The 22482-nt window shown below is 41.4% G+C and overlaps 1 protein-coding gene across 1 annotated transcript in view; it reads left to right on the top strand.

Moving 5' to 3' along the window:
• The window catches only part of COL4A5 (collagen type IV alpha 5 chain), a 123396-nt gene that overhangs the window by 90349 nt on the left and 10565 nt on the right, over positions 1-22482 (top strand). The window contains exons 32-44 of the mRNA XM_081336306.1: positions 1197-1286; positions 2326-2475; positions 3226-3324; positions 3621-3710; positions 5350-5489; positions 5723-5849; positions 8859-8939; positions 11372-11470; positions 11641-11691; positions 12634-12819; positions 19946-20079; positions 21546-21618; positions 21853-21924. Of these exons, the coding sequence (XP_081192432.1) occupies positions 1197-1286; positions 2326-2475; positions 3226-3324; positions 3621-3710; positions 5350-5489; positions 5723-5849; positions 8859-8939; positions 11372-11470; positions 11641-11691; positions 12634-12819; positions 19946-20079; positions 21546-21618; positions 21853-21924 (1392 nt within the window). The remainder of the gene's footprint in view (positions 1-1196; positions 1287-2325; positions 2476-3225; positions 3325-3620; positions 3711-5349; positions 5490-5722; positions 5850-8858; positions 8940-11371; positions 11471-11640; positions 11692-12633; positions 12820-19945; positions 20080-21545; positions 21619-21852; positions 21925-22482) is intronic.

Here is a 22482-nt window from a genome sequence, read left to right on the forward strand (position 1 = left end):
CCCACATGGCCAGATGCATCCTGGCACATCTTTTTTCCCTCCGTCCTGTCCCTCCTGGCCTCGCATGCTCTCCTTTTCCCGGGCATGACCCACTGCATCACCTCCTCAGCTGTCGGCCAGCCATCCAGCTCAGAGGTGGCTTCTTTAAATTGCTGGTGGTGGGTGGGGTGCGGAGCCCCAGAGTGCACCGGTTGAGGGACCAGGAAGCTGTGGCTGCTGATGGACACCATCGGCCCCCATGCGCTCACTGGCCTCTGTGTGCGGGGGCCGATGGTGTCAGGCAGCAGCCGCCTCAGCCCTTGCCTTGTCCCATGGCAATGGCACCCCCTCCCTGCCTCACCTCACCCCACAGAATGAGCCTCCTGCCTACCACCCCACCTGCCAGAGACCTCCTGGAGCTCCCCCAACCCTGCCCACCCCCCACAGGGATCCCTCCCCACGAGCAACATTGAGTTGACCATGCCCATTTTGGCCACACCCACCCAATCTGCCATAACCACCACAGCCACGCCCACCCAGTGGGCCACGCCCGTCTGGCACCCGGTGATAAATAAGTGGGTTTTGAGGTTGCAGTTTGGGCCCTCGGTCCCTAAAAGGTTCGCCACCACTGGCATAGATGCTAACATCCATAAAGGGGTGTCGTGATGAATGAAAAACAGTAGAGAGATGTCCTTCAACAATCAAAACCTTGACTCATTTCAAAGGTGATGAACTGAGAACATTTCAAGGTTCCGTACAGTCTGAAAGCTCTCCAAGAATTAAAAGCTTTCTGGTTATATTCAGTTATGCTGTTCTCACTGAAGTGAGAGAGGCATCATCTTGTTGTGGAGAGTTGTAGGGTCAACCGTATGTCCCTCCCATGTGCTCACAATGCTCCTAAGATGGCTCTCCCGAATTAAATAGGATCGCTAAACGTAAAAAAAAGGGAATCATTTGAGCATAGCGAGAGGGCATCTGGTTTTCAACCTTGACAGCTTTCAACGGCGTGGACTTCAATTTCCAGAATTCTGAGAGTTGAAGTCCACACATCTGAAAAGCTTCCAAAGTTGAGTGATACTGAATTAGAGATTAGCCAATTGCCTTGCTGTTGGCAAAAATTTCAGGTTGAAATTCCAGGATGAAAAGGGAAGTAAAAAAGATTTGGAAAGTTAGGGCTTTTATAGCTCCAAATCAAACTGTTTCTGCTCCACTTCCAGGAAGCAAAGGCGAGATGGGAGTGATGGGGGCACCTGGTCCTCAGGGAACACCTGGATCTCCTGGCAGAAATGGCTTACCTGGCCCCAAAGGTAAGCTGTGTCTTGTTTTCCATCTCTGGAATTCAGGATTAATCCTTTGAAGCCTGTAAAAGTGCAGCTATACTTTTGGTTTATCACCTATAGATAGAGGAGGGGAAATTCTGATTTCAGACACATCCTGCAGATTTTTTAAGACAAGGTGTTGCCAATAGGTGCTTCTCTTGGCATCCATTGGGCTCCTACCATGAGTTCCTACCATGCATATTTCTATATCCTTTTTGTTTAAAATAAAATAATGGAAGGCTAGCATGCTGCAAAGCCAAGCTCCCCTTCCATCATGTCAACATTTTTCCCCAAGAACTGCATTAACAGGCCCTGTATATATATTTTTTGAAAATAAACATAGTGGGAGCATGCAATTTAGTGCTTTGTGGCCCCTTCCAAACTCAACAAAATCAAAGACATGTTGGAATGGCAGAAGATCTCAGAGAGAGCATCTTGGTAGCAGCTCACCCATTTGCCTTCTGGCTGACTATGATCCAAGGTAACCCAGTTTGTGAGCGAGTCTACAAAGTGCTCTCAAAATTCCAAGTCCACTTGCACCCTAAACATTTCCCTGCACAAGGGGTAGGCAACCTTGGCTCTTTTATGACTCATGGACTTCAACTCCCAGAATTCCTGAGTCAGAGCCAAGGTTGCCTACCCCCGCCCTACACCTTTAATTGCTGACCTAAATGTGTAGTCGGCAATAATAAGCTATGATGGGAAGGTCTTTTGTATCAAAATGTTGACCTTGAACCAGAGCTGACTTCCAGCCAGCCAGATGGAGAAGTGAGGGCAGTTAATAATCACTCTAAGCAAAGCTTTGTGGTTGGCTTGGAAATGAATTGTACTAGAATGGGATGAGATTAGAGGAATGGCACCCCAATGAAGAATGCTTTATCATCATTGTGGATATGATTTAGAGTCCTTCCAATGTGGTAGGTTGATAACGTGAAGGATAAAGTGGATTTTCACTTATTCTATTGGGGCTTGTTGACAGTGCACTCCAAATTAACAAGAAACCTTCTGTGCTTTGGATACTGCTTAGGCAATGATGGTTTATCAGGACAACCCGGTCAACGAGGACTTGACGGACAAAAAGGCATCAAAGGAGAACCTGGCTTGCCAGGAGCTCCGGGAAAATTTGATGTTAACCAACTGGGTTCCAAAGGAGACAAGGGGGAACCTGGAGAGAATGGTAAGAAAACATACTCTGTTTATTCCTTTCACATGATAGGAATCAACAGGTTGAGTGCTGACAAGTTGGGTGTTTTTCCAGTCTCAGAACTTCCATTAATCCATACATTTCCCTTCCCTTCTTGCTATGTTTCTCAGGGTAAATCTTCCTCTTAAAAGCATTTGCTCTTGGAAAAAGTGATAGGGATGGCTAAACAATGTTCATCACTCATATTTCCAAGAATTGGGAAGATGAGAAGCAAATAATGGAATATTAATCTGTATCTTGCTGGGATATTCCTACGGTGAACAAAACCTGGTTTATTCCAGAGAAGAATAAACTCTGCGTTTGTTGGATTTGCATCCTTTTCATCACATTTTGTGTTCAAGTCAGCTAGGAACAAAATAGAAAATAAAATACAAATGTGTAATTAAATAGAAAGGCAAATCAGTCAAAATTTATCATTAAAAAGGAACTAAGTCACTACTATCTCCCTTATGGCTCCTTTTGTGCGCTCTCTAGTGGATATTGCATTCAGTTTGGAGATAAACAACTCACAATAATGCAACAACATGATTAAACCCCTGATTGGGGAATGTTTAGGTGGAATATTGTCCAACCAGGCACCATCAGATGTTAAATACTATAGTTACCAGTATCAATAGGAAGATGGTGGAACTCAACAGCACCTATTCTTTGCTGCATTTCTTTGTTTGGCTAAGTCATACCTAAGTATGAAGACTACTCATTCAATCTTTTGTTTCCTTAAAGGTATTCCTGGTCTGACCGGTCAGAAGGGTTATCCAGGCCTGCCAGGTGACCCAGGGCCCCCTGGATCAGTTGGACAGCCAGGTGCACCTGGATTGCCAGGTGAGCGACAACCAACTCTTTGCTTTTCTGAATGGACATGTTATTTCAATGTTGAAACAATAGCTCAGCTTTGCACCAATCCAGCTCTGCACAAAACACTAAATCCTATTAATAGCAACAGTCAGATCTTGCCCATTGTGCGGAGTCATTACATGGCCTCTCCAGTTTGACAAAGGACAATGGATGAACGTGGCCATTACAGCTTGTGAACATTTGCTTATTGCTTACATGTTTACAGCATGGCAATCCCTCCAGCATCAAAAATAAATAAATAACCATAATTCTGTTTTTAATAGGTCCCAAAGGAGACACTGGGATCCTAGGCCCCCCTGGACCAATTGGGCCTCCAGGACTTAAAGGTGCCAACGGTGAAATGGGCTTACCAGGTAGGAATTTCAGAAGCATTCCCCACTCCTTCCAACCATTCATTGAATTAAAGTTTGTCTTGGTAATTGGAAACATTATTCCTTGGCTGGAAAGATGTAGGAGAAGAGCAAGCAGAGCTGGGTGGGAGAGTGGAGTTAAATGTGTCATCAGCTTAGATTCCTAATGTTGCCACAAATGATCCAAGTCCAGCCCCCTTCCTTGAATTCCATTGGCCCTTATCTGGCACCAATTCATATTTGAACTTTAATTGACTGGATTCTTGTGTATAGGCTTGAACAATAAATCTTTCTGAAGGTATGTTCCTGATCCTTTGTGCCTGAGAAGAAATATAGGTTTGTATCGTAAAAAGGGGATGTTTCAGAATAAAACATTCCATAACTCAGTGCTCTCCAGATGTGTTGGGTCTCAGTTCAATAATACCATACCAGGAAGCTGAAGACCCACACCTCTGGATCATGCAAAATATTGGGAAAAGATGCTTTAGAAGATTGTCTGACAAAAACTGAATTTCAACAATGTAAACTGAAGAGCCATGGTGGCGCAGTGATCCGAATGCAGTATTGCAGGCTAATTCCGCCCACTGTCAGCAGTTTGATCCTGACTAGCTCGAGGTTGACTCAGCCTTCCATCCTTCCGAGGTCGGTAAAGTGAGGACCCAGATTGTTAGAGGCAATATGCTGACTCTGTAAACTGCTTAGAGAGGGCTGCAAAGCACAGTGCAGTGGTATATACAGTAAGTCTAAGTGCTATTGCTGCTCAATTGCCTCTTCATGGCATGGACATAGATAGGAGCTTAGATGGCTTTCAACAGAAATTTATGGAGAGTCCATCTACCAGTAGTTATCAATCAAGTTAGTTTTTATGGAACCCTGAATTAGAAGCAGCATACATGCTGTAGGGAGACAACATGGTGATGTCTCCCTCTTCCCAGATGCCACTAGGAATCCAGGACGTTGGACTGAAGTAAAGGTAAAGGTTCCCCCACACATGCGTGCTAGTCGATTCCAACTCTAGGGGCCGGTGCTCATCTCCGTTTCAAAGCTGAAGAGCCAGTGCTTGTCCGAGGATGTCTCCGTGGTCATGTGGCCGGCATGACTACACGCCAAAGGCGCACAGAATGCTGTTACCTTCCCACCATAGTGGTCCCTATTTTTCTACTTGCATTTTTATGTGCTTTCGAACTGCTAGGTTGACAGAAGCTGGGACGAGTAACAGGTGCTCACTCTGTTACACGGCACTCGGGATTCGACCCGCCAAACTGCCAACCTTCTGATCGAAAAGCTCAGCGTCCTAACCCACTGAGCCACCGCGTCCTTGAAACTTCTCCTTAAATTCTTATGCCATCCAAATTGAAAACAAGCGCCAAGTATTTCAAACATTAGCCACTCCAGTTTCTATATTTTGTGAAAGCCATGTGTTTCTGTGGTGCAGAAACTCCAGATTTCTCTTGCAAGCTTGGTATCCCATCTAATTCAACCCATCTGGGTTTGGTTCTTCTGGAGACCAAAACATACGAAGAACGGCCGCAGCTCTATTCTATCCTAATGCCTTGCCTTGCCACTCCACTTTTAAAGTGTGATCCTTGATCCACACTGCCTCAGAGCTGCTATGTTCTGTTTTTTTCACTGTTTTCCACAGGTCCCACTGGCACAAAAGGTTCACAAGGCATCCCAGGGCGTCCTGGCCAGGCTGGTTCTCCTGGATCACCTGGACTGAAGGGAGACAAGGGTGATCCCGGTATTTCAGGCATCGGTATCCCAGGTCCTCCTGGCCCCAAGGTAGGTTTGCCCAGCCTTCTTTCCAAGATAGGTTTGCCCACCTTCTCATAATCCCGGGTTGCCCTCTGCTACTCTCAAGACATCCCAAAGGTGCTTTTCCGAAAGGCAACTGGACTTCCTTGGGCTGGGATTTTCCTTGGAAACGTTGTGCTTCTCACCCAAGAAGCTTCTTCAGCTTCCAGATTTTCCAATTTATTTATTTATTTTTTCCTTTCCGCCCCCCCCTCCCCCAGGGTGAAAGCGGACTGCCTGGTTACTCTGGTCCTCCAGGCATTAAAGGGTCCTTTGGAAATCCGGGGTTGCCTGGATCAGCAGGTAGGCCAGGAGCAAAAGGCGAACCTGGCCTTCCGGGACCCTCAGGTAATTGATGTAACCTGGCTTGTTTGTCTTCTCTTTTCTTCTGTGGTTGTCTCCTTTTGCTTCTGGAACAGGTATGTCTTCCCGAGCATGTGTCCTTTGTGAGGGTTTCTCTCCATCTCGAGTCCTCCAGGTATGCTGGCCTCCTACAGCATCCTCCAGCGATCTGGGACTCCTTTTTAGACAGCCTTCGATTGGGCAAGGTTTTCGTGAAAGGAGTGGGATTAAAGCAGTTCTAGAGAAGCAAATAGCAAATAGATGGGGAAGAAATGGAGGTAGGGACAGATTTTGTTTTCCTGGGCTCCAAAATCACCGCAGACGGGGACTGCAGCCAAGAAATTAAAAGACACTTGCTCCTAGGGAGGAAAGCCATGGGAAATCTAGACAGCACAGTGAAAAGCAGAGACATCACCCTGCCAACAAAAGTGCGTATAGTCAAGGCTATGGTCTTCCCAGTTGCAATGTATGGCTGTGAAAGTTGGACCATAAGAAAGGCTGAGCACCAAAGAATGGAGGCCTTTGAACTACGGTGCTGGAGAAGACTCCTGCGAGTCCCTTGGACTGCAAGGCGATCAAACCAGTCATTCCTAGAGGAGATCAACCCTGACTGCTCTTTAGAAGGCCAGATCCTGAAGTTGAAACTCAAATACTTTGGCCACTTAATGAGAAGGAAGGAGTCACTGGAGAAGAGCCTAATGCTGGGAAAGATTGAGGGAAAGAGAAGAAGGGGACGACAGAGAATGAGGTGGCTGGATGGAGTCACTGAAGCAGGAGGCGTGAGCTTAAAGGGACTCCAGAAGATGGTAGAGGACAGGAAGGCCTGGAGGAATGTTGTCCATAGGGTCGCGATCGGTCGGACACGACTTCGCAACTAACAACAACAACAGAGAAGCAAGTCTTCTTTATAGGTAGTCCTCGAATTACAACCGTTCATTTAGTGTCTGAAAAAAGTGACATGACCATTTTTATTTTTATTTTTTAAATTAATTTTATTCAAATACAAATAATACAGACATAATGCAGATAAGTCTAAATAAAAAACAACATCAACAAAATACAAATATTACAGTGCCCTTCCAGAGACCGTTTTTATTACCTCCATTTCTTCTCATATAACAACTAACAATATACAGTATAACTCAATTGTGCCCTTATCGCCCATTTCTGAGTAGTACACCTTCTGCTAGTTTTCTTTCTCTAAAATTTTACCTGTTTCTTGAAAACAGATGCTTCGTTTCTTTCTTGCTCTGAACTTCAAAAGCCTTCTGGAGTAGCTTGTGGAAATAACCAGAAAGGCCAATTTCCAAGGGTTTCGTGTTCCAAAAAAAGACAAGAGAGGGGATAAGAAAGGAAAAAGAACAAAAAAGAACTTATTAATATTTTTCAAATTGCGTCATGGCCAGCTGTGATGGAAACAGATTGCTTAGGAATCAAAAGGATTACTGAAGGAAGACAGAGGTTCCTGTATAGTCCATCTTCATTTGGCCTGATAACTAAAATCTGTTTTATTTAACAAATTTCATCTTTTTTTTTCTTTGCTTCTACTCACAGAAGATTCCATTTCATTTTTTAGGATTTCCAGCTTTGGGATTCTTGGTGCTCTCTGAACTTGGTTGCTTTCTTGCAGATACATCATTACCATACTAGGTAACATCATCAGTGGTCAGTGATGATGGTACCCAGTTTGCTAACGAAACATCAGCAAAAAAAACAACCAACTTCATAAATGACTTAGATGAGGAAATTAAGGAACTCATCAGATTTGCAGATGACACCAAACTGACAGGAGTAGGCAACATCCCAGAAGACAAACTCAGGATCCAAAAACGATCTAGACAAACTTGAACAATGGGCCCTATCCAACAAAATGAGTTTCAGTCTGGAGAAAAACAAAGTTTTACATTTAGGCAGGAAAAATCAAAGGTACAAGTACAAATTGGGTGAGACCTGGCTTAAAAACAGAAACTGTGAGAGGGACCTTGGAGTCCTAGTGGACGATCACCTGACCATGAGCCAGCCATGTGCAGCAGCAGTCAAAAAAAGCTAATACAATCCTGGGTTGCATAAACAGAGTCATAGAATCAAGATCACACGAAGTATTAATATTGCTTTATAAGACCCTAGTAAGACCACACCTGGACTACTGCAGCCAATTTTGGTCACCATCTCACCAAATAGATGTTGAGATTTTGGAAAAAATTCAGAGAAGAGCAACTTAAATGATCAAAGGCCTGGAGACTAAAATATATGAAGAACGGCTACAGGACTTGGGTTTGGCTAGTCTAAAGAAAGGAAGAAACAGGGGAGACATGATAGCAGTGCTCCAGTATCTGAGGGGCTGCCACAAAATAGAGGGGGGGTCACATTGTTCACCAGAGCACCAGAGGGAAGGACGAGAAACAATGGTTGGCAGCTGATCAAAGAGAGAAGCAACCTGGAATTAAGGAGAAACTTCCTGACTGTGAGGACAATCAACCAGTGGAACTGCTTGCCTCCAGAAATCATGGGCGCTCCATCACTGGAGATTTTTAAAAAGAGGCTAGACAGTCACTTGTTTCAGATGGTATAGGTCAGGGGTAGGCAACCTTGGCTCTTTTATGACTCATGGACTTCAACTCCCAGAATTCCTGAGTCAGCTATGCTGATTCAGGAATTCTGGGAGTTGAAGTCCATGAGTCATAAAAGAGCCAAGGTTGCCTACCCCTGGTATAGGTTCTCCTGCTTGAGCAGGGGGCTGGACTTGGAGACCTCCAAGGTCCCCTCCAGCTTCTATTCTATTCTATTCTATTCTATTCTATTCTATTCTATTCTATTCTATTCTATTCTATTCTATTCTATTCTATTCTATTCTATTCTATTCTAATCTTCAGACAGCACCAAGGAAGCCTATAATTCAACCTTGAGCTACAAATGTTCTCTTCTATCAGTATTTCTGTCTTTTCGGTTCAGGGATGTTGATGCCTACTGAAGTTGTGTGGTGCTTCTTTCAAAATTATGGTTTTGTTTTCACAGGGACACCAGGCGTTCCAGGACCAAAAGGTCTTGATGGACCTCCAGGAAGCCCAGGTGATCCAGGGCCACCTGGGCCTCCAGGTAGGTGCTGAAAATATCAAAGAGGTAAAAAGGTTTGCCTGGTTGATTTACTTGTCTTGAACTATCTTAAAAGCCTTTGAACTACTGAAGTATATTACAGATTAGAAGAAGGTTTTGCTCATACCCATCATTTTTTCCAAGTGAAATGAGGGTCAAGGGACAACACTGCTTGACTCTGATTCCTTGCCATTCCTCTCGTCGATCTAGTATGGATTGAAAAATAATTCATGATGGTCTCCATGCAATCAATCAGGCGCCATCCTGTAGTGGATATCTGAAATCGGCAACTAGGTCCATCCACAGTGGCTACCACTGAGCATCTTGTTAAGCCAGAAAGCATTGCTTCCATATCCTAATTCACCCATACATGTCGTGCCACCATTTCCTTAATTGTGATTTGTTGAGTAAGCTACAGTGACTGGATCCACACATTGCACTGTTCAAAAATAAAAACAAACAAACCGCTAGTTTTGTTTCTATGAGCTCAGTGTTTTGAGAAGTTACAATTTGACACCAGTTAGGATGACCTTGTTCTCCTTTCCTCTCCGGAGGTACCTGGGTGTGGCTATTTATTTAGGTATTGTAATTTCCACCCGACAATGTGAGGTCGCAGCTCCCAGTTTTTTAGCTGATGTTGGCCTTCATATGCATCAAGTTCTTCCCAAGATCCTGAGATGTGGTAATGTATCATCAGAGCAGATGTGTAGGTTCCAAACAGTTCGGACTTTGGCAATTGACAGGTGGAAGTTTTGACAATGCATAGATTTATTATTTATTTAATTAATTAATTAATTCAATTTATATACCGCCCTTTTCCCGAAGGACTCAGGGCAGTTTACAGGGCAAAATTAAAACAATACGATATAAAAATTAAAAAAAAATTAAATCAATAGCCCCAAAATTTAAAAATAGAATTTAAAAACCTTAAAACCCCTCAGTCCAGGCCAGCTAACTCAAAAAGCCAGGTTTTTAGGTCCCGGCGAAACGAACGAAGGTCAGGGGTGATCCGGAGTTCCACCGGCAATTGATTCCATAGGGCAGGCGCACCCAGAGAGAACGCCCTCCCCCTGGGGATCGCCCGCCGGCATTCCCTGACCGGCGGGACCCTTAGTGCTGGCCAAGATTTTGTGGTATGGCACTCATGTGCCAATAATCACTGGAACCATCACGGACATGGTTATATGCCCTAACGTTTCAATTAGAAGCTACCCATTCATTTATAACAACCTTGGAGAGCATGGGGACTTGTTTTAAACGAATTTTTATTAAAGAAGTTTTTTGAGAAGTAAAAACTTTCCAGATTTTAAGAAAATGGATACTAAAGAAAAGTAAAAGCCAAATTTTAAGTAATTTTTTTAAAAAAAATGAGGGGAAAAATCTCATCAGCATTCCCCTTGGTATTTTTATTACATGCATTTACTAATTTGTTTGTTTGTTAGGTTTATGTGCCCCCCCATCTCAGTGGGAAGTAGACAATAGTTTTCAGATTTGATTCATTAAGCAGTCTTTAGGTTTGCTAGGTTAGGTTAGATTAGGTTATGTTGGGTTATGGTAGGTAGTCTTTTGATTTGCTAGGTTGGATTGGGTTAGGTTAGTTAGATTTAGATTAGGTTAGGTCAGTTAGGTAGTCTACATTTGCTAGGTTAGGTTAGGTTGGATTGAGTTAGGTTAAGTTAGATTAGGTAAGGTTGGTTAGGTAGTCTTTGAGTTGGGTTGAGTTGGGTTGGTTAGGATAGGATAGGATATGTTAGGTTGGGTAGGTAGTCTTTACATTTGTTGGGTTGGGTTAGGTTGGTTAGGTAGTCTTTGGGTTGGGTTGAGTTGGGTTGGGTTAGGATAGGATAGGTTAAGTTAGATTGGGTAGGTAGTCTTTACATTGGTTGGGCTGGGTTGGGTTGAGTTAGGTTAAATTAGGTTGTCTTTAGGTTTGCAACCTATTCTCTAGATTAGAGATCCTAGTTTGCAGAGAACAGCATTAGCTTGCTTAGTATAAACCTGGACTTGAATTGAGTTTTTGAGTGCTTTGTGGTCCTTACTGTTTGTGGAGAAGACTGCGTATCAGGGGTGTAGCTTAGGGTTGATAATCTAATCTACATCTTCATTAGTATACACATAAAGGATGGCAGCAAGAGCAAATGGGGGGACCACATTTCATCCTTGTACATAATTGTGGCTAGCTGTACATCTACTCTTATGTGAAATGTCTAAATTTCTCCTTTCCTAAAATGTTTTAAGAAGAGCAGCTGAAGCGGTCATCTCTGTGATAAGTGAACAATTCCAGTCCTAAATCAAGCCTGTAGAAACACAAGGAATTGGTTTTGTCTGCCTTATGAATTGCATTAGAAGTGTTACTATTTACAACAGGCAGATCCTTGCATCACTTTTCTAAAACATCAAGAGAAATCATTGATGGCAATTCTTCTCTTCCTTAGGTGAATTTGGTCGCCCTGGCTCTCCAGGCCCTCTGGGGGAAAAAGGACAACCTGGGCAAGATGGCATTCCTGGACCTGCAGGACAAAAAGGTGAACCAGGTGAGTGAGTCTCCTTTTTTCCAGGTACGATGCTTTCCTTTTCCTTTTGCATCATGGCGATGAATCCATCGGTCAAAAGGTTGATGTCTTTTAACAGAGATTGCCTTCAGAGGTCCATGACACGAAATTGCATCATTAATTTGGCCATTGTGGTTGTGTTCTTCTTTCAGGTCAACCAGGATTTGGACTTCCCGGACCTCCAGGCCTCCAAGGACTCGCAGGCAAAGATTACATTTATTTATTAATGAAACAGAAAGTTCATTGTTTCATAACAGATCTCAGAATTTGGTACCAAGTGAGAGAGAAAAAAGCTTTTTCTTCTTGATTCCTAAAACATGATGGATCATCATCTGGATGGTCAGGTTGCTTCATTTTGGAGACAGAAATGCAATTGACATTTGGATATGAGAGGGCAAGTGTTGCAAATTCTGAAAATCTCAGAATGCCTTTAACCAGATCTCTTAATATTGCAAATCTCTGAATGCCTGGTTAAAAATCATGTTGGCTGCAAACCTCTTAGGAGATATATGCCCAAAATTTTGGGAAGGTCCCATCCAGACTGAGGGTAATGTAAAACTTGCCTCCAGAAGTTGTGGGTACTCCGTCAGTGGAGGTGTTTAAGAAGAGTTTGGACAGCCATTTGTCTGAAATGCTATAGTTTTCTGCTTGAGCAAGGGGTTGGACTAGGTGACCTCCAAGGTCCCTTCCAACTCTGCCATTCTGTTATTCTGTTAAAACTGAATTGCCCGTATGCCCCCCAAAAATTGCATCTAGCCATCTAGGAATTTTTGCTTAACAATCTAAGGAGTAAATTCTTTACTTTTGATTCACATCCCATGTCCTGCAATGTTGCCTCACTACCCATCTTGAATCATGAGCCACAGATATGGAAACTCTTCATATATCTAAAGTAAAGTGAAAATAATGGGAGCAGCAAATTTGAAGGATGGTTTTGGATGTTCCTGGTCTTCTTGAGAATGTTGGCAGGTGGGAGATACTGGGAGGGATATATCAGAAAATATTGGGTACCAGTTTCTCCGCCTGCATCATCAAATACCCTGGTGGTCTCTCCCAACTCTCTTTTACTTCATCAGAGATTTAAAGACCTTTGTGGAATGCTGATCCATTTACACAACTCTCTCCTCCTTTGTTTTAACAAATAGGTCAAAAGGGAGATTCAGGCTTCTCTGGACCCCCAGGGTCTCCAGGACCCCCTGGTTTAAAAGGAGAAATGGGTGCCAAGGGATATCCTGGCATCCAGGGCTTAGAAGGTCCTCCAGGACTTCCTGGGCCACCATCAGAAGGACCTAAGGGTAGCCCTGGATCTCCAGGCATTCCAGGACGGCCAGGTAAGAAAAAAAAAAGGTCTATACACTGAGTATTTTGCTGGAAGGTTATTGGCTTATCGTTCTATCGTTTTGATCAGCTCATTCCAGGCTTGTGCTTTTGATGATCTGGCCAGACATTTCATATATAAAGTGCCTTTGAGGCATCGTTCAGTTATCCTGAAAAAGACAAGCAGATAAAAAAAAAATAGAATCTGCTGATAATCTGCCAGCAAAACTTTGCCAATTTTACATGGGCTCTGCATGTCATCACGGCACTCATCAAGCCAAGCACCCAATCAGCCTTAATAGCATCTGCCCAGGCTGCCTGTACCATGATGCCACCTGATCAGGAAATCCATCTTGTGCACCGAATGATAATTCTCACTGCTCGTAGGACCATTGGAAATCAAATTCATGTTAGCAGCACAGCATGTTCAATATTCATCATTTATTCCTCCTTGTTTGGGTTATGCTCATCATTAATGCTCGTTCTTGCTCCATCGTATCCTCCATTCCAGCAGGTGCAATGCATCCCGTCTCATCTTCATTCTATCACCCCATCCATCTTGTTTGTTTGTGGTTCCTGTGTAATAAGTGATAATGTTAAATAAATGCCACCGCGCCATTACTGGTATCTGATAAAATCTGCCTGACGTGTGGAACCGATTTTTGGCAAGTTTAGAGAAAATGCTGTAACTTGTGTGCTATTGCTATATCTCCAACAGTCCTATTTTGGAATTTGTGGAATAAGACAACTGAGTTATTAGAATAGCCATTGTAGATAATTTAGGGCTATTTAGACTGACCTTTAATTCAAGGGAACTCTAAACTTGGCAACTTTAAGACTTGTAGATTTCAGTTCCCAGAATTCCATGGCTGGCCGAGGAATTCTGGGAGTTGAAGTACACAAGTCATAAAAGGGCCAGGTTTGAAGACCCCTGTCCTACAAGAAGGGAATGTGTGTGTGTTGATATGATTCAAAGATGAATCAAATTCTTCTGCAGTCACGTGGAACTACCCAACAACGGAGCTCTTCTTCAGATGCCTTGCATTTACTTCAAAGGCATTGATGAGAAGTCCTAGAGATGTAGGAGGATTGGGAGAAGACTAAATTGCACCTTGTGACTAAGGGGAAGTGCTAGTAATGGCCTGGTGGCATTGTTTCTATCATCTTTGTTTTCACTGCATGTAGAATGTAGCCGTTCATCTCATGCTACCGTGCATCTGCCAGTGGGTGAAGACCAAACTGTTGTTATGAGTAAAAGGAATTGCAATTGGCCCATTGTTGAAGGAAGCAGTTGCAAGCCAGGAAGAAAGAGAACTCGATACATAGAACAATCTATTTTGCTGACAGCGATTGTCAATAATTGGCAGGAAATTCACACTTTTGACTGACTTCTTGAAGCTACTCCCAACACGGAGATGCTTTTGATATACAGGTAGTTCTCAGGTTACAACCACAACTGGAATCAGAAGTTCTTCTTATGTCAGTTGTGCCCAATTTTATTGCCTTCTTTTTTTAATCACAAATCGCTTCAGTTAAGTGAATCATGTGGTCATTAAGAGAATCCAGCTTCCCCCATCGACTTTCCTTGTTGAAAGTTGGAGGGAAAGATGACAGATGGTGATCACATGACCAGTGTAAATACATGCTGGTTGCCAAGTGCCCAAATTTAGATCCTATGCCGTCTTAAGTGCGAGGACCAAGTTGTAAGTCACCTTTTACAAATGTCCTTGTAACTTTGAACAGTCACCAAATTAATGGTTGTAAGTTGAGGAACACACACACACACACCGTAATAACTTGCACTTATTCCAAACGGCATCCCTTGAACAGCCTCAACAATTTTTTTTCCTTGGGGCTGAGACATTCACTGTAAAAAATAATAATAATAATTTTTGATCATGATGACAGTTTGGTGTTCACGTGGAATTAAAAACAAAGAATCGTAGATGGATTGCTGTGAAAACATATCGGTTTGTTTATGTGCCTAACTATATTGATATTTTTCTTTGTAATGATGGCCTTGGTGAACTTTTGATCACCTCCTTCCAGGTGCCACAGGTTAGCACATTAACTCTAGCGTAATACCTTTTGCATGAAATTAAATATATAGTCTTGGATAAAGACAATTTCTTCTCCAGAATGGGTATGCCAAGTCATCAATCTATCCTGTATATATAATGAGGCAAAGGCAGAGGTTTGACTGAAAAATACCATTAAAATTTAAAGAAAAAGATTATGGTCTAAATTTGTACAAAAGTCTTTCACTGTCTAACACTTTTTTATTTTATTTTATTTTATTTTATTTTATTTTATTTTATTTTATTTTATTTTATTTTATTTTATTTTATTTTATTATTTTATTTTATTTTATTTTATTTTATTTTATTATTTTATTATTTTATTTTATTTTATTTTATTATTTTATTTTATTTTATTATTTTATTTTATTTTATTTTATTTTATTTTATTTTATTTTATTTTATTTTTAAAAATGTGGGATTTATTTACCCCACAAATTGCAAGGATTGTGGCCCGATTGAAAATGAAGCGTGTTTATTTACCATTTATAAATGTCTCGTCTTTGGTAGAATCAATGTAATGCTGTGGGCCCGATGACATTTGCTATAACATAAGCTATAAATACTGTATGACTTGTTAACATTTGGGATCACTTACTGTGTGCCTTTGCAATTCTTGTCTCGTATGTTTATAGTGAGAGTCCAGTTTGAATGAGGCTATAATAAAATGGATCTGTACTTTTGTCCAATTTGCCTAGGAGTAAATCCCTATTGAATTCAGACTCAATTCTGAGTTTTAAAAAAAAAGCAGAGCGTTTAGCTCTAAGAAGTTGTTAGCCTCCATGTTTTGTAATTGCAACTAAATTTTTTTCTTGTAGTAAAATAATGTTGATGAGACAAAATCATATTCTCTCTCTCTCTCTCTCTCTCTCTCTCTCTCTCTCTCTCTCTCTCTCTCTCTCTCTCTCTGTGTGTGTGTGTGTGTGTGTGTGTGTGTGTGTGTGTGTGTGTACACTTCTTAGGACAAAGTTGACTTGGCATACACATTTGCATAAAATGGAGTAAAAAGGAATATTGAAAGTTTTGCTAAGATAGCTTTTCAGAAACAAATCCTCCTGAGCCCAGTCATGGAAAAGTTCTGAATCTAAGTGTTACTTAAATAGAGCAATCAACTGTGGCTCCTTGAAAGTGCAGTTTAATTAAATGTATATAAAAAAAAGGAAATGGAAAATGGTGAAGCAACAAAGATTGGTTACTTTCTGTTTGTATATTTTGAAAAGGCTTAGCAAAACTTGGACCCTGTTTTGCAATAGAAAGTTTTGGTTAGTCTAATCTTTTGTTTAGCATTAATATAGAATGGTCAACCAAGAATGCAGAGATGGAAACATATGCATATGTACTTCCTAATTTATTGCTGATAAATTTGCATGGATTCTTTACATTTTTGTGATTATTTCACTGACTAGCCCTAAACTGTGCCTATTAACTCCATGTCACTTTAGCCATCCATTATTCTGGAGAAGTGTACAAATCATGATGGATATTATAAACCTATCCCAGAATTGGTTTCATCAGAAACAATTGGCAGTTATGTTTTAAGTATTAAAAGAAATACATAATAAATATACCTTTGCATCATATTCAATTGCTTTAATAATAGTATTAATAATAGCATCAATACTAGTGTCACTAGCAGGATTAATTAACATGGGCAAAAGGAACCTTATTTTTGAATTGAGCGGGAATCCTATGATGATTTTTTTTGGCAATAAAGTAGTTTCTGAGATTTTTTTTCTTTTTAAATTTTGCACTCTAGCCTTCAAACCAGATGACAGTTCCTAGTCATTTTCTGCCATATCATGTTTAACATAAATAGTAAAGGTAAAGGTTCCCCCGCACATGTGTGCTAGTCGCTTCCGACTCTAGGGGCCGGTGCTCATCTCTGTTTCAAAGCCGTAGAGCCAGCGCTTGTCCGAGGACGTCTCCGTGGTCATGTGGCTGGCATGACTAGACGCCAAAGGCACACGGAACGCTGTTACCTTCCCACCGGAGCGGTCCCTATTTTTCTACTTGCATTTTTACGTGCTTTCGAACTGCTAGGTTGGCAGAAGCTGGGACGAGTAACAGGCGCTCACTCTGTTACATGGCACTCGGGATTCGACCCGCCAAACTGCCAACCTTCTGACCGACAAGCTCAGCGTCCTAACCCACTGAGCCACCGCGTCCCTTTAACATAAATAAAATTATGTTAATCCCACTCAGAACGATTACAGCAAAAATATCTGGCCTTTTGTCTTAATGGCAATGTAAAAGAAATTGGCTTTTGTTCTTCTTTAGAACTTAGAGGACTATTTCAAGGTCACTGGAACAGACTGCGAGTTGATTTCAACCAGGTTATCCCTTCTGCAGCCAAGTCCGTGAAATGATCACGAAAATGTTTGTTGTTTACCTGAAACTAACAGATATTGAGCCTTGATCAGAAGAATGTCAACCGAGGCTGACTGAGTTGTAGCAGCCTTATCACCAGAATAAGTTGTATATCTAAATAATGTTTTTTAGAAACACATGGTATGTGCATCTGATGTGGTGGGAAGGAGGGTTGTCTGTGCATGCACATTTGCAACCTATAAATACAAAATATGCTGGTGAGATGGGTTTTCTCTGTGTAGTATCAACTCATGAATGCTAATTCTAACTAGTCATCTTGTTTTGCACTGTTATATCTCATATCTTCCCCCTAACAACGAACATTGGCCTTTGGTGAACTCTGACTCTTCCAGGTCCTCCAGGTTAGATTCTTAACTTGGCAAGTTTGTTTGACTGTATTGACTGCTTGATAATGTTATTTTTGCTGTACAGTTAGATCCCGGTTGCATAAGATATAACAGTTAATCATGATTTAATGTTACCCCACATTAACACAGACCTGTGTGGCGATAAAAAAAAATCACAAGCTTTCTGTATCATACTTTTGCTCGTATCCAAATTTAAACCAGTCCATGGTTAGCTTGAACTATACTTTATTGAACAAGCCAACTTCAAAACATCTCCTGTGGGAACACAACTGTCAGGTGTGAAAGATGAGGCTCACACCTGAAGCTCCAATGAAACTGATTTATTGTTACGTAGCCTATGTGCAGGAATCTTCTCAGCTAACAGCACCTGCTTGGACTTAGATACGGATCAACAGAATTCAAGGAGATTGGACTTAGTTCCCTTGTGGCTACATAGGAATTCTAGGCTGATCCCTCTTTTAACTCCAACCCTAGGTTCTGTTACTCCTTCTCCTACAATGATACATTGATCCATAATTCAGTTCACCTCTATTTTAGCCTTGCGTGTTATGCAAACTTGGGAACATTAGGTATTATTTTGTCAATATAACCATACTTTACAAAGCGGGCTTGTTTCTGTTAACCATTGTTACAGTTGAACTAGGTTTAGGTTCAGAATTCAGGTGTTATCACTTGAAAACGCAGAACCTAAACAGCTAATCTGTTTTTCCTAATTCTGTTGGAAAGGTTTTTTCAACTGGGACTTTTGCATTTAATTACAACTTGAGGAGGGCGATTGTTAAGCAGAACCTTGTGGTGTTTTAAGAATTGTGATTGTACTTTTCTTAATGTTTCTTTTCATGTGGTATAACAATTACCAGACCTTTTGTTGTTGTTATTATTGTTATCTCAACAATTTTCCAGTTGGTATTAATTTTAGTCTTTAAAAGGCAAGCTGGATTTGGTAGATTATTGCCCCTTGATATATGCTATCTCTCCCTTCTACTTCTATGGTTGAAAACATTTCATGAGATCAACATTCTCTTCAATCAAACTTTTAAAAAACACTTAAACTAATTGGTTGGTTTAAGAAAATCATGTTCGTAGGACAGAAATAGCATAGAAATGGCCAGAATCTTCAGGACAGGCACCCTGTTAATTCATTTAAATCAATTTTGTCCAATTCCTGGCCATCTCATTCAGCTCCAATTCATCAGGAGGGTATCACATCGGCAAATTCTGATCTGGTGTTTATATAGTAATATCTACATTCTCCCATTCTGTGGCAGAATGTGTTTAAAACAAGAAAAGCACCATATACATTTATCTCATTTTTATTTAAGATGCCAAAGACCTTTTCCATGTTAAACTGTTACTATTAATGATCACCTGCAGTTTGTTGAAATGCCTGAAATGAATGAATGAATGAATGAATTGACTTCAGCAAAAGGAGGAAGAACTAAACCAATGTGGAAAGATTGTCTCAAAGGACTGTCCTTCCTCCCCATGCCTTTTCTCCTTATCTTCGTTGGTGCCATTTCACTAATAATCATGGGCTGGTTAGTCCCCGTTTTTGTCTGCTGATCTTAGAAACCATAGATGGCCAGTTGTTGAGTTTGTTGACCAAATAATATTAAAGTTACTTTCATTGATATGAGAATGTCCACCAAATATATTTGTTCTTCTTCTCACCCCTGCCTGTACCATCTCTTTGCGCTCTGCAAGGCCTCAGGAGATCACCTGGGGTTCCAGGTTGGTGAGGTAGAACCCCCACCTTAAACCCTTTTTATGGCAGTTCTGAACTCCCTGTGGCTCCCAGCCATAGTTTCCTACAATTCTGTAGGAATATACACAACTCTGCTTAGAAGACCCAAACTTCCTTTCCAACCCAAGGATTCTATAAATACATCTCAAGAGGAAATGTTAACATCACGGTGTGGGTCCTCCAATTTTGTACCAGCACAATCCCTCTCCATACTATCTCAAAATCAGTGTTCCCTTCTCTTTGGACATTCCCCATGTAGAATAAAACTAATGAAAGAATACTTTATCTCAGCCCAAAGGCTAAGACATGGTCAGTTGAATACAATAAGGAAAAGGTTAAATGTACGTTGGACAGTCGATGGTCAGAAACTAAGGCACAAAGCATTATAAATTGACATAGCAGAACCACCATAACCACCCCCCCAACTGCTTGGCAGATCCTTCCTTGACTTGACCTTGAACGTCAAATGGCCCACCGACATAAAGGGCATGGTCTTTTAGCCCAAGGCCACACCGGCGATAGAGATGATTCCAAAGAGAGTGATGTTGTACTGACACACACAATTCTCTGTTGTAACTTGAAGGTCTTCCTGGGCCTGAGGGACCTCGTGGACCACCCGGGATTGGGGGAGTGAAAGGAGAAAAAGGAAACCCTGGCCAGCCCGGTCAGCCTGGACTGCCCGGACTGAAGGGTGATCAGGGGGCACCTGGAGCGTCGGTAAGTGAAAAATGGGAGGGGTTTAAAGTTGGTTTCTATCACAGTGGAACCAAGAAGAGGTGGGAGGGGGATTTCATACCTCTTTAATGTGAGAACAACTCTCATCCACTTGGGTGGTATTTCAGTCTAAGCTTTGGGATGTTAGTTGTTACTTAATTGTTTATCTGGAAGGGTAATGTCATCAGAGAGCGAGCAGAAGAACTGTAGGATGTCTGGCTTTGAAAGCAGATTAGAAGTTTTTTAAAATACATGAACCCAGACATCATGCTGTTTGCTAAATATTGAGAATGTTATTTTTTTAAAAAACCCTAATCCTAACCCCAACCCTAACCCTAATCGCAACCCCAATCCTGACTTCTTCTATTGTCTGGGTATCACCGGATTGCTTGAAAAGTAACAGAAGCCTAGAAGTGTGCAATATTTGGACCGGAAGCAGGAAAGGTGTTTCAGATCTGGTGTGGGCACCTTCATTGTACTTGGTGGCATCTGAAAGAAGCCACCCATATAATCATATTTTTTGTTAATGAGGCAGCAACATATACTTTTACTGGATCTAAATGGACCTTTGCCTCTTCAGATCCGAAGAGCACCCTCCCCTAGAGCTGATGTGTAGGTGCTCTTCTGATGGAGCCCATCAAAAAATATTCCTTCAAAGGATAAACATCAAGTCTGACTGCAACTGAGTTGGTTGCAAGATGATAGCTCTTCGCCACAGCCATTAAGCAACATTTCTTGGATCAATGGAACAACCTGCCTCCAGAAGTTGTGGGTGCTCCAACAATGGAAGTTTTTAAGAAGAGATTGGACAGACATTTGTCTGAAATGGTATAGGGTTTCCTGCCTAAGCAGTGGGTTAGACTAGAAGACCTCCAAAGTCCCTTCCAACTCTGTTATTCTACTCTACTCTACTCTACTCTACTCTACTCTACTCTACTCTACTCTACTCTACTCTATTCCTGTATATTTTCTATTCTGTTCTGTTCTATTCTATTCTATTCTATTCTATTCTATTCTATTCTATTCTATTCTATTCTATTCTATTCTATTCTATTCTATTCCTGTATATTTTATTATCTATTCTATTCCTATATATTTTATTATCTATTCTATTCTACATTATTCTATTCTATTCTATTCTATTCTATTCTATTCTATTCTATTCTATTCTATTCTATTCTATTCTATTCTATTCTATTCTAAACTGCAAGTACATACCCTTGTTTCATCCATATGACATTTCTCTGCAGATGTTAAATATTGTGTGGTGCTTCAGCATCATACAAAGCACCCTTTATGGCTGATGAGTACTCAGCTAACCCATATTGCTTATCCAACTTTTTTTCCTCGTTGAGGAATTCCCCACTGACCATTAAGGCAAGTTCTCCTTTGCTTCTCAACTGACTTGCTTTGTTTCCCTTTGATATTCTTTGATGATGGAAATATTAACCATTGTTGTGATGACACAGGGTGAACCTGGACGTCCAGGTCTGAATGGGATGAAGGGAGATCAAGGCACTCCAGGAGTACCAGGATTTCCAGGTATGCAGAACAATATGTGCCATGTGAGGTCAGCTTTGGAAGAATTTCTCCATGGTTTTATCTGTTCTTTAAAGCTCAGAATAGAATAGAATTCTTTATTGGCCAAGTGTGATTGGCCACACAAGGAATTTGTCTCCGTTGCAGAAGCTCTCAGTGTACCCATAAACAGCAAGCAATAAGCACAGGCTCTTGATGTCTACCCTGTACTAACTTCTGTGGGTTTTGGCTTTTCAGGTATGAAGGGACCTACTGGACCTTTGGGACCTCCTGGCCCTGAAGGAGACCCTGGACCTTTTGGCTCCCCAGGTAGGAATTCTGAGATTAATATTAAAGGAAATGGATTCCATTGTTGCTTTCTAAAATATATTCCCATTGTTTCCTTAAAAACAACAAACCCAAGGTAACATAAAATGGTTTCACGGCATAGGAAAAATGGCCACATGCCATACCTGAATCGAGTGGATTCAACAGTTCTGGAGGAAAGATTTAATAAGATAGCCGGTCGAGTCAAGACTCTGCCCTTGTGGATCCAGGGAATTTGAATGAGTCTTAACATGTCATTTTGAGAGACGGCAGGAAGAGAGCCGTGTTATTTTAGGTAGCCAAAAAAAAGTCATTCTGGAAGCACTTTTAAGCCTATCCACTTTTTATTTGAAGATTTTGTGAGCCACAGGTTAGTATTTCATCTGAGGCAATGAGTGGCTTGACTGATGTGAGATTTAAATCCATGGGGATGAGTCTTCTCATTATCACCGCTTGTGCCTTGATGAGGTAGGTCAGTGGTTCTCAACTGTTTCTTCACCATGGACCCCCTTTAAATTCCTTTTTTTTTAATCCCATTTATATCCCGCCCTTCTCCAAAGG

The sequence above is a fragment of the Vipera berus genome (assembly GCF_964194415.1).
Source record: "Vipera berus genome assembly, chromosome: 11".
Taxonomy (NCBI): domain Eukaryota; kingdom Metazoa; phylum Chordata; class Lepidosauria; order Squamata; family Viperidae; genus Vipera; species Vipera berus.